This window comes from Choloepus didactylus, chromosome 8 (genome assembly GCF_015220235.1).
Source record: "Choloepus didactylus isolate mChoDid1 chromosome 8, mChoDid1.pri, whole genome shotgun sequence".
NCBI classification, from domain to species: Eukaryota; Metazoa; Chordata; class Mammalia; order Pilosa; family Megalonychidae; genus Choloepus; species Choloepus didactylus.
Genome location: NC_051314.1, coordinates 12,844,168 through 12,856,835, shown reverse-complemented (window position 1 = coordinate 12,856,835; position 12,668 = coordinate 12,844,168). Strand labels below are relative to the sequence as shown.

General features: G+C 36.7%; 1 protein-coding gene across 6 annotated transcripts in view; it reads left to right on the top strand.

The window, feature by feature from the left end:
- The window catches only part of XPNPEP3 (X-prolyl aminopeptidase 3), a 121,587-nt gene that overhangs the window by 46,993 nt on the left and 61,926 nt on the right, over nt 1-12,668 (top strand). For all 6 annotated transcript variants that reach the window (XM_037846658.1, XM_037846656.1, XM_037846657.1 and 3 more), the window contains 2 exons: nt 6,512-6,919; nt 12,143-12,345. In XM_037846658.1, the coding sequence (XP_037702586.1) occupies nt 6,512-6,919; nt 12,143-12,345 (611 nt within the window). The remainder of the gene's footprint in view (nt 1-6,511; nt 6,920-12,142; nt 12,346-12,668) is intronic.

Sequence of the window (12,668 nt, the reverse complement as noted above, 5' to 3'; positions counted from 1 at the left end):
CTCAGCAGTTCGACATTTTCATGAGTGTTGTATGAAGTATGCCCAAAGACAGATTGCTGTGTGGTGTCCAGTCCACACAGTTCCTGGATTTTTACCTACTTTCCTGGAGGAGTAACTAAAACTTACAGCTCACCAGTCTGCCATCTTGCCCCGCCCTCTAGGCTTAACAGTTTTAATTTGAACTAATGAGCAACAAAGAACCGTTTTAAGTTATGATTATAGAAAAGACTTTCCATGGATTCCTGGAATGGACTTTCCATGGATTCCTTTTTTAATCCTCTTTTTCTCCTTATTTGGGGTCTTAATGATAAAGGTATATACTTATTTAAGCAAAATTCAAACAATAATAAAGCATATAAAAGAGAAAATTTCAGTCTTCTCTATCTTGGTCTCCATAGATCATCGCTATAAAAAGTGTGATTCTTCTCTAATGTTTTTCTATTTCTCTCCTGGGTTTTTTTGTTTGTTTGTTTTACACAAAAGGGAGCTCATATTATCCATCTTGTTCTGTAACCTCCTTTTTTTTTTCCTTTATTAGAGAAGTTGTGGTTTTACAGAACAATCATGCATAAAATGCAGGATTCCAATATACCACACCACCACCACCACCTTGCATTGGTCTGGAACATTTGTTACAATTGATGATAGCACATTTTTATAATTGTACTATTAATTAAAGTCCATGGTTTAACTTAGGGTTCACAGTTTGTGTTATAGTTCCATAGATTTTTTTTTTAATTTTTATTCTTTATCCATAATCTAACATTTCCCCTTTTAATTACATTCAGATATATTTTTCAGTGCTGTTAATTGCATTCACCATCCATTACCATCGGCACCATCCATTATCAAACATTTCCATCATTGCAAGTAGGAACCCTGTACATTTTAAGCCTTAAGTTTCCATTCCCTATCCCCCGTCCCCTGGTAACCTGTATTCTAGATTGTGACTCCATGAGTTTGCTTATTGTAATCATTTCAAATCAGTGAGATCATACAATATTTGTCCTTTTGTGTCCGGCTTACTTCACTCAGCATGATGTCTTCAAGGTTCATCCATATTGTTGCATATATTAGGACTGACTTCCTTTTTACAACTGAATAAGGTTCCATTGTGTCTGTATGCCACATTTTATTTATCCATTTATTGGTTGATGGACATTTGGGTTGCTTCCATCTTTTGGCAATTGTAAATAAGTCTGCTATGAAGTTTGATGTGCAAATATTATTCCAGACCCTGCTTTCAATTCTTTGGGGTGTGTACTGAGTACTAGGATTGCCAGGTTATATGGTAGTTCTGTATTTAGCTTTCTGAGGAACCACCAAACTGTCTTCCACAACAACTGCACCATTTTACATTGCCACCAGCAGTTAATGAGTATTCCTATTTCTCCACATCCTCTCCAGCACTTATTTTCCACTTTTTTTTAATAGCAGCCATTCTAATGGGTATGGAATGGTTCTCTGATTGTGGTTTTGATTCGAATTTCCCTGATGGCTAATGTTGTTGAGTATCTTTTCATATGCTTTCTGGGCATTTGTATATCTTCTTTGGAGAGATGTCTATTCAAGTTTTTTAATTGGGTTGTTTGTCTTTTTATTGTTAAGTTGAAGGATTTCTTTACATATACTGCATATTAATCCTTTATTTTATAAACCAAACCAAATATTTGGTTTCCAAATATTTTCTTTTTACTTTCATGTTAAAGTTCTTTGAGGAGATCCCATTTACCTATTTTTAATTTTGTTAATTGTGCTTTGGGGGTGGCTTTGTAATAAGTTTTAAGATTGGGAAACGTGAGTCTTCCAACTTATTCTTTTTCAAGATGGCCTTAGCTAATCAGGGCTCCTTACCTTTCCATATAAATTTGATGGTTGGCTTTTCCATTTCTGCAAAGAAGGTTGTTGAAATTTTTATTGGGATTGTGTTGAACCTATAAATTGCTTTGGGTAATATTGATATCATAATGATATTTGGTCTTCCAATCCATGAACACAGAATACCCTTCCAATTATTCAGCTCCTCTTTTATTTCTTTAACAATGTTTTTTAGTTTTCTGTGTACAAGTCCTTTACATCCTTGGTTAGAGTTATTCTTAGATATTTGATTCTTTTAGTTGTTATTATGAATGGAATTTTTTTCTTGATTTCTTCTTCCAGTTCATTGCTTTTATATAAATAAAAATAAAAACACCACTGACTTTTTTTGGTGTTACTCTTGTACCCTGCCACTTTGCTGAATTCGTTTATTAGCTATAGAGGCTTTGTTGTGGATTTTTCAGGATTTTCTGTATATTGAATCGTATCATCTGTAAATAGGGTAAGTTTTACTTCTTCTTTCCAATTTGTATGCCTTTTATTTCTTTTCTTGCCTAATTGCGCCAATACAATGTTAAATAACAGTGGTGACAGTGGGCATTCTTGTCTTGTTCCTGATCTCAGAGGGAAAGCTTTCAGTCTTTCATCATTAGGTAGGATGTTAGCTATGGGCTTTTCATATATGCCCTTTATCATGTTGAGGAAGTTTCCTTCTATTCCTAGTGTTCTAAGTGTTTTTATCAAGAAAGGGTACTGGATTTTGTCAAATGCCTTTTCTGCGTCAATTAAGATGATCATTTGTTCTTTTTTCCTGCGTTCTGTTAATGTGGTGTATTACATTAATTGATTTTCTTATGTTGAACCAATCTTGCATACCAGGGATAAATCTCACTTGATCATGGTGTATAATTGTTTTAATATGCTGTTGGGTTCGGTTTGCTAGTATTTTGTTGAGGATTTTTGCATCTATATTCATAAAAGATACTGGTCTCTAGTTTTCTTTTCCTGTGGTTATCTTTATCTGGCTTTGGTACAAGGGTGATGGTGGCCTTTTTTTTGAAAGAGTTTGAGCAGGATTAGAGTTAAGTCTTCTTGGAATGTTTGGTAGAATTCCCCTGTGAAACCGTCTGATCCTGGGTTTCGCTTTGTTGGAAGGTTTTTTTTATTATTGATTCAATCCCTTTATCAGTAATTTGTCTTTTGAGATCTTCTATTTCTTCTTGAGTCAATGCAGGTGGTTTGTGTGTTTCTAAGAATTTGTTCATTTCATCTAGGTTATCTAGTTTATTGGCATGCAGTTTCCATAGTATCTACTAGTCCTTTCTATTTCAGCAGGGTCAGTAGTAATGCTCCCCTTTTCATTTCTGATTTTCATTATTTGTATCCTCTCATTTTATTTCTTTGCCAGTCTAGCTAAAGATTTGTCAATTTTGTCAATCTTTTCAAAGAACCGGTTTTTGGTATTGTTGATTCTTCTATTTTTGTTTTGTTTTCTCTTTTGTCTCCACTCTTACCTTTGTTATTTCCTTCTTTCTGCTCACTTTGGATATAGTTTGTTCTTCTTTTTCTAGTTCTTCCAGTTTTGAAGTTAGGTTTCTGATTCCAGGTCTTTCTTTTATAATGCAAGCATTTAAAGCTATAAATTTCCCTCTCAGCACTGCCTTTGCTACATCCTATACGTTTTGGTATGTCTTATTTTCATTTTCATTCACCTCAAGATATTTTCTAATTTTGCTTCTGATTTCTTCTTTAACCCATTGGTTGTTTAAGATTGTTATTTAATTCCCATATATTTGTGAATTTTCCCTTTCCCCCTCAGTTATTTTTTTTTTGGGGGGGGGGAGAAAAATTATCTCCATTTGTTGTGTTTCATATACATCCATAGTTGAATTTTAATACAAAAAGAAAAAAGTTAGAATATGAAAAATGTTTACAAACAAGAGATACCTTCAAAAAGATTTTACTCATTTTAGCGTGGTGCTTCCGTCTGTTATTGATTTCTAGCTTCATTCCATTGTGGTTGGAAAATATTAATTGTGTCATCTCAGTATTAATTTATTGAGACTAGTTTTGTGACCCAACATATGGTCTTCTTGGAGAATGATTCATGTACACTGAAGATATAACTTACTTTTTTATACAGCTGTTTTCCTGGCTATCTTTCCATATTTGCATAGGAAAATGTTCTCCTTTTCACTCTGATAGTAGTTTTCAAAAAATTTATGAGTTCTTTTCATGTAGTGATTAATTAAGTTCTTATGGCAATATAATTTTGCAGATGAAGAAATTGAGCTCAGAGGTTAAGTACCTTGCCCAAGGTTATACTACTAGTAACTAGGTAAGCATTAGAAACATCCAGCATATAAAGAAGGTTCACTGAAGATGAAATTCAGTTCAAAAAGCCTAATAGTAAGCAGATTACAGAACAGTATGTTCAGTGTAATAGTCTCACTTCTTTTAAAACTTTAAAAAGAAATACACAAAAATAGAAAAATCCTGCATAGATGAACAGTATACTGAAATGTTAAAACTGGTTATTTTTTAGTAGTAGGATTACAATGAATTTCTACCTTTTCTATAGGAATATACTACTCTTATGAAAATAGTCTTATGTGCTGGCAGCTAAACTGATAGAAAAGTGTAAATAAACCATCCTTGACTCTTAAGTTGCCAAGTAATATTTATTGTAGAATATATCATAGGTGTAAGACCATATGAGACTACATATATAGTTTAAGGAATAAAACAAAAACTCATGCACCCCTGACTTAGCTCAAGATTTATCAGCACTCAATAAAAGCTTTTGTTATTTTTTAGAAAGGGTGTAAGGTATGTGGTTAAAATCACAGATTCTGGTTCTAGGCTGCCTAAACTCAGATCCCAGTTTGCCACTTACTGGCTCTGTTTCAATGGGAAATGTATTTAATCTCTCTGTGCCTCAGTGTCCTCTTCTGTGGAATGGGGGTATATTAGATATCTGTTGTTGCCAAAACTTAGCAGCTGAAGACTATGAATATTTATTAACTAATAAAGTTTCAAGGGCCAGGATTCTGGAAGTAGCTTAGCTGGGTGATTTCTGACTCTGGCTCTCATGAGATTTCACTCAGGCTATTGGATAAAGCAAGTGTCATATGAAGTCTTGATTGGGGCTGGAGGATCTGCTCCCAAGATGGCTTATGTGGCTGTTAACAGGAGCCCTCAGTTCCTCACCATTTGGGCATCTCTGTATAGCTGCTCACGACTCAGCAATTGACTTCCTCCAAACTAAGTGATCAAAGGGAAGGAGAACAAGCATCCAAGACAGAAGCTACAATGTCTTATTGCCTCTCCTTGAAAGCAACATATCAGTATTTCTGCTGTATTCTGTTGAATATAGCAGACCAACCCCAGTACAGTGTGGGAAGGAACTATACAAAGGTGTAAATACCAGGGACTGGGGCTCATGGGCACCATCTTGCAGATTGGCTACAACCAGTAGTAAAGATTATAACCCACAGCAGAGAGTTATTTTAAAGATTAAATGAGTTGATACATGTCTACAATTTAGAATAGCATCTTAACATTCAGTAAGCATCCAGGAAGCTTTAGATGCTCTTTCACACTATTAGTGCTATGTATAGGCTGAGGAATACAACTTTTGTGAGTCATTCATTCATCCCAGTTTTTGTGGGTCTTTGGTTTGGAACCTAAATTAAAAACAAGCATAATTTCCATTTCATATTGGAAGTGTTGACCATTCATCACTATGTTAGTGCCCAGCAGTCTGCTAGGTACTAACATTAAGAACTGACACATGACACTTCATAACGGCAGTTCTTAATCTATGTATTTTGGGGCCCTATGGGTGGGTTTAAGGGAATTTGAGTCTCTTGAAATTGTATGTCAGAATTTTTTATTTGCCTACATGCAATTTACAGAGTGGAATTTATCCATAGCTTTCAAAAGATTCTCTAGAGAAAACCACATGTTTCATCTAATTTGATTCTAAGAAGTAGATGATATTATTAGGGTGTTTAGAAGATACAAAGCTGGCCCTGACACACAAGGAGCTTATATATACCCACCTCACTATTAATACAAGGTAGAATGTGACAAGTCCTATTAGAAAGGTCTTATGCCTTGGAATTCAGAAGAAGGAGAAATTTATTCCAGCTCTTGAAATTGAGGAATGCTTTTTGGCCTTAGGCTCTATTATTTTAAAAACTATAGATCGTTTAGGTATTTATCAAATGCCCACTATATTCCAAACCTTGGAAATATATATTATTTAACAAATAGACAAAAATCTATGTCTTCATGGAGCTTGCATTCTTTTGGAGAAGTAATACACAGAGAATGTGAGCCTTCTTTCCATCTCATAATATTGAATTTTCAGGGCAACTTTGATTATATACCTAACAATGCTTCCACGTAATAGTGTTGAATAAGGATTTGACTGAATGAGAAAAAGAATGAATCAAACAGATTCATTCATTCATCCCAGTTTTCAGGCAGGACCACATTTAACTATCATTTCTTGCAAAGTTTTGCAATTGACTGGGAATTTGAAACTTGGGTTGATTTCTTAATTCTCCAGGTGTTATGATGAGATTTGGCATAAATTGAACTTAGGTGTCTCCATCTAATATTGAGTTACTTTAAGTACTTTGGCACTATGGAAATGCAAAACATCACTGTTTTTTGTCATTTCTAGGGGAGGTGACACCAGGACTATCCCAGGTGGAATATGCACTTCGCAGGCACAAACTGATGTCTCTAATTCAAAAGGAACCACAAGGACAGAGTGGAACTGACCAGACAGTGGTCCTGCTGTCCAACCCTACATACTACATGAGCAATGATATCCCCTACCCTTTTCACCAAGACAACAACTTTCTGTACCTATGTGGATTCCAAGAGCCTGATAGCATTCTCGTCCTCCAAAGCATCCCTGGCAAGCAGTTACCATCACACAAGGCCATGCTCTTTGTACCTCGGAGAGATCCCAGTCGAGAACTTTGGGATGGCCCACGATCTGGCACAGATGGAGCAATTGCTCTAACTGGAGTGGATGAAGCCTATACACTGGAGGAATTTCAACATCTAGTACCAAAATTGAAAGGTAACAGATGAGATCAGAAGTCAAATCACAGGCCAGATTGAAGTTAAGACCTTCCTTGCCTTCACCATCCAATTCCTGTTTAGATTAAAGTTCTGTTTCCTAAAATGATTATCATAGCAGGATTTCCCTGACTGCCATGGAGGGGACATAAGTCTTCTCCAGAAGACTGAGCTACTTTATGGATTACATTTATTCATTTGATAAATCTTTACTAATTATTCATTTTTTAAATGAATAGCTTGAAATCTGAGAGAAAGAATTTTCTTTCCATGTGAAGGATAGGCATGGGCCACTCTTCAGTATTACTGACCAGTTTGTTGATCTTTGACAACCACTTCTTATGTTTTGACAACTTCTCAAAAGGAGGCAGTATTTTCAGAGTGATCCATGGATCACTACCATCAGCATAACCTGGGAATATATTAGAAATGTAAGATCTCAGGCCTCCATTTCTCCTACCTACTAAATCAGCATCTGCATTTTAACAAGTTTCTTAAGTAATTCATATGCACATTAAAGTTTGAGAAATCCTGCTCTAGATTTTCTGAGTTAATTTATAACAAACAAATCACAGTTTATACCTTCAGTTGAGTTCTTGCCCCTCAAAATAGATACTATTCTCGTGATGTTACAATCACTTAGAATGTTTTGGGATTCTTCTTTTGGAACTTACTTTACAACTTATACCACATTATAAACCATCCTTAGTAATTGTTGTAATTCTTCAACTCTGGGAGGTGTCATAATTTTTGAAGCATCTTAAGTTTTTGACGAGCCAAATTTGAGAAATAAGATAGATGATCAAGTTGCAAAATAGTGATTTTAGACCAAAATAATGTATGATTGTAAAGTTTAGTCTGATTTTCTTCTATGGCTTGTAAAACACCTCTGACTACAGTTCCTAAAAGAGAATTCCAAAAATGTTTCCAGCAATCATGGAGTATACTGTTTCCTACCAAGTCTCCTTTGAAAGCAAGCATTTATTTGAATGTGTAAGTACTAATTCATTTTCTTTAATTCTTTTCATTACTTTATAGAAATATTTTCTATTTTACAGTGATAATTACTCAGCTAAATTAGTGAAACTTTCTGATGTCTCCTAAGTGTACGTAAATGTGGAATACAGAATCATTTTCTGTGTACCTTTATGATTTCTTGAATTAGTTACTGGCTGTCATGTTTGACAGTCTAAATTTTGTTAACCCGGTATAGTTAAAATCTCATTTAAAATGTGTTTCACAGAAGCAACTCTCATCTACCAGGTATTTTTTTTTTTTTTATTTTGAAATAAATTCAAAGTTATAGGAACAGTTTCAAAAACAATACAAACCCCATACACAGAACTCCAGCATTACCATGACTCCCCTCCCCCGATACCCCAATCCACTAATTTTAACATGTTGTCACACCGCTATTTCTTTCCCTCCCTCCCTCCCTCCCTACCTCTCTCCCTGTCTATCATCCATTATCTATTGCTCTGTCTTCTTAACATATGAGAGCTAGCTGCACACATCCTTGAACAAACACTATAATTCACATATACAATTCCCATGAACAAGAACATTCTTTTACTCAATCCCATTAAGCGCAGCTAAGAAGTACAAGAGATTCAACAGTGATACAAAGCTTACATTCTGTATTTCCTTTTCCTTATGTCTCAACTGTGTCCCTTTGAGCCTCCTGTCCTCCATCCTCAGATCCCATCCAGGGTCATCCTTGGCATTCAATTGTCATCTATTTAGACTGTCTTTTTTTTTCCCCCCCCTCAATTGTGGAAACAATATATACAGCCTAAATCTTCCCTTTCCACCCCCTCCCTAGCATTCCATTAGGGATTAATCACATTTAGAATGCTGTAATGCTATCACCTTCCCACCATCCATTACTAGAAATTTCCCTTCACCTCAAACAGCAACCCTACACTCATTTCTTAACTCCCCATTGCCCCTTCCCCCATTTCTCTTAACCCATACTCTACTTTTCATCTCCATGGTCATATTCTCTGATAATTTCTTTCTGTTTACTGTGGGGCTTAAAATTAAACTTTTAAATCCATAACGATGTTGTTTTTCTTTGATACCAACTTAATTTCCATAGTACACATAAACTAGGTACCTATACTCCTCCATTCCCCCACCTTTATACAGTTCTTGTCAAAAATTACATATTTTACATTGAGTTCAAAACCACTGATTTGTCATTAGAGTTTGTGTATTTTATCTCATGTAGGAAGTAAATAATGGAGTTACAATTCAAAAATTACTGACTTCTATTTGTATTCCATTGTGGTCAGAGATTGTGCTTTGAATATGTTCAATTGTTTTTTTTTTTGTTTTTTTTTAATTTATTGAGGCTTGTTTATGTCCCAACGTATGGTCCATTCTGGAGAAAGATCCGTGATCACTAGAGAAAACTGAGTGTCCTGGTGATTTGGGATGTAAGGTTCTATATATGTCTGTTAAAATTCTCTTTATCTCTTTCTCCTTTCTTTGTTTCTCTGTCGGTGGGGCTCCCTTTAGTATCTGAAATAGGGCAGGTCTTTTATTAGCAAACTCTCTCAGCATTTGTTTGTCTGTGAAAAATTTAAGCTCTCCCTCAAATTTGAAGGAGAGTTTTGCTGGATAAAGTATTCTTGGTTGGAAATTTTTCTCTCTCAGAGTTTTAAATATGTTATGACACTGCCTTCTCGCCTCCATGGTGGCCGCTGAGTAGTCACTACTTAGTCTTATGTTGTTTCCTTTGTATGTGGTGAATTGCTTTCTCTTGCTGCTTTCAGAACTTGCTCCTTCTCTTCAGTATTTGAGAGACTGATCAGAATATGTCTCGGAGTGGGTTTATTTGGATTTATTCTCTTTGGAGTTCGCTGGGCATTTATGTTTTGTGTATTTATATTGTGTAGAAGGTTTGGGAAGTTTTCCCTGACAATTTCTTTGAATATGCTGTCTGGACTTTTACCCTTATCTTCCCCTTCTGGGAACACCAATGAGTCTTAGATTTGGATGTTTTATTTTATCTGTTGTATCCCTGAGATCCTTTTCGATATTTTCGATTTTTTTCTCTATTCTTTCTTTTGTTCTTTCATTTTCTGTTCTGTGGACCTCTAGGACACTGAGTCGTCGTTCATCTTCCTCTAATCTTGTATTATGAGTATCCAGAATCTTTTTAATTTGGCCAACAATTTCTTTTATTTCCATAAGCTCTTCTATTTTTTTATTTAATCTTGCAATTTCTTCTTTATGCTCTTTTAGGGTCTTCTTTATGTCCCTTTTATGCTGTTCCATGGTCTTCTTCATGTCTTTTATATCCTGTGCCATGTTTTTGTTCCTCGATTGTAATTGTTTGATTAATTGTGCCAAGTACTGTGTCTCTTCTGATATTTTGATTTGGGTGTTTGGGATCGGGTTCTCCATATTATCTGGTTTTATCATATGCATTAAGATTTTCTGTTGTTTTTGGCCTCTTGGCATTTGCTTTGCTTGATAAGTTTCTTTCAAGTTGTAAAAAAAAATACCAATCTAATTTTTCAGCTATACAAATTGGTGGCGTACACTTTCTCCAACTAACCAGCAGATGGCATCTGCGAGTCACCTATACCCCTCAAGTCAGTTCTCCCCAACTCTGTCTCTGTGGTGTGTGGGGAGATGATTTTTGTGGGATTTGGTTGGTGAACTCAGTTTGGGTTTGTTGTTGGAGCTGTCCGCCCTGAACGTGGGGCGTGTGTCTGGGTGGTCAGGGAGGCAGGGCAGCTTTAGTATTCAAACCTCCCAGGTGTTCCCGGAGATTCAAGGCTGTTATAAGAGTCTAAGCCTTCATTTCAGTTTTGCCCCAGATTTTCTTTGTCACTGACCCACAAACCACCGGCATTGACGTAGCGTCCCTGGGTTTTCCGAGCGGGACCCCCTTCTCAACTGTGATCTTCCAGGACCTCTGCTGAGGGAAAGCTGTGCTACTTCACTAGTGCACGTCGTCCCTCAAGGGAAGCCCCGGGCCGCTGGGCCGTGCAGGGGCGCTCTCTGCCTGATGCAAAGATTAGCCTATAATTCTTGACTGGTATTAAGTTCTGAATGAAAGGCAGATAGTAGAGCTGGGCCCCACCCCTTTCCTCTTAGAGAAGATAGACGCCTTAGGGGGAGGTCATTAGCATTTCAGTGGTCTCTGTCTGCCTGTGCTATACCCTTGTCTGGGTCACAGAACTGGGAACTGAAAATGGCCGAGGCTTTCTCCACTGAGTCGAAAAAGGAACAGAGCTAGTCTGAGGCAACCCTCCGGCTCTCCAAGGTCAGTCGTCACCCAAAGCCTCTGTCTACTAGTTGGGGATTCGTACCTCATAGTGAGCAGTTCATACTCGCTAATTAAAACCCCAGTTGGAGCTCAGCCGAGCTATATTCACTTGCTGGGAGAAAGCTTCTCTCTGGCACTGTGAAGCTTTGTAGCTCGGGCTGTGGGGGAGGGGTCTCTTGATTTGGATCCACAGTTTTTACTTACAGATTTTATGCTGTGATCTCGGGCATTCCTCCCAATTCAGGTTGGTATATGATGAGTGTACGGTCACATTTGTCCTCCTGCAGTTATTCTGGATTATTTACTAGTTGTTTCTGGTTTTTATTTTAGTTGTTCCAGGGGGACTACTTAGCTTCCACTTCTCTCTATGCACCATCTTAGATCCTACCAGGTGTTCTTAATGTTAGTAGTTTACTGGATAAAAGCATTAGGCAAAGGAAAAGATTAATGAAACTATATGTATTTAAAAGTTTAAAAAACTAAGTTGGGCTATGACTTCATATATAGGTATAGAGGCTGCTATTACTTTTTAAAAATAACAACCATTTAATTTCTATCTACTGAAAGTCAGATTAGTGTTTCCCTTGTAATATGAGGGAAAACCACTTTTATTTTTAAATGAAAATAGTTAGGACTTTGTATCTCCAATACGTATCCAATCAGAGTTTTCAGGATTTTTTCCCAACACTGTCCTAAGTTCCTTTAATCTTACAAACCATAGAAACTCTCCAGATTTAGGTTGTAAGGAATGCTGCCCATGGCCTGCTGTGAGGAAACCTTCAATTACTTCAGCCCTGAGAGAATTTGTGCTCTACCTAGTCGAATTGTACACTATAGGTTTTAAGTTGTGACTCTTGTTCAAGCCACTATGACAGTTTGATATTTCTTGTTGCTGTTAGTTTTTTTCTTAAATTTGTTTTTTTTTTTGCTTCTCATTTTAAGCTGAGACAAATACCATTTGGTATGACTGGATGAGACCTTCTCATGCACAGCTTCACTGTGACTTCATGCAGCCTCTGACTGAGGCCAAAGCCAGGAGCAAAAACAAGGTTCGGGCTGTCCAGCAGCTGGTTCAGCGCCTCCGGCTAATCAAATCTCCTGCAGAGATTGAGCGAATGCATATTGCTGGGAAGCTGACATCACAGGTAAGGTTCTTATTGAAATGGCTTTTTCCAAATTAAAAACCATAAGCTCTTACGGTTCACTGGCACCTTGAGGTCATATATCTGATGTAGTAGTCTTCTTTCTAGATGAACATCTAGCTTCTACGTATTTGTTCAGCCAGTCTGTCTAGAGACTTGCTCAGTGGCTTGCAAGGCAAAGTAAATCTGCCTTCTTGTATCTTTTACCCATCTACCTTAGTTGTTTCTTCTTGAAACAATATGAATTAATCTGTTTCCTTTCCCTGTGATACCTACACTAATAATAAACAGAGTTTGAAATCTCATAGAAGCCAAAATGACAATGT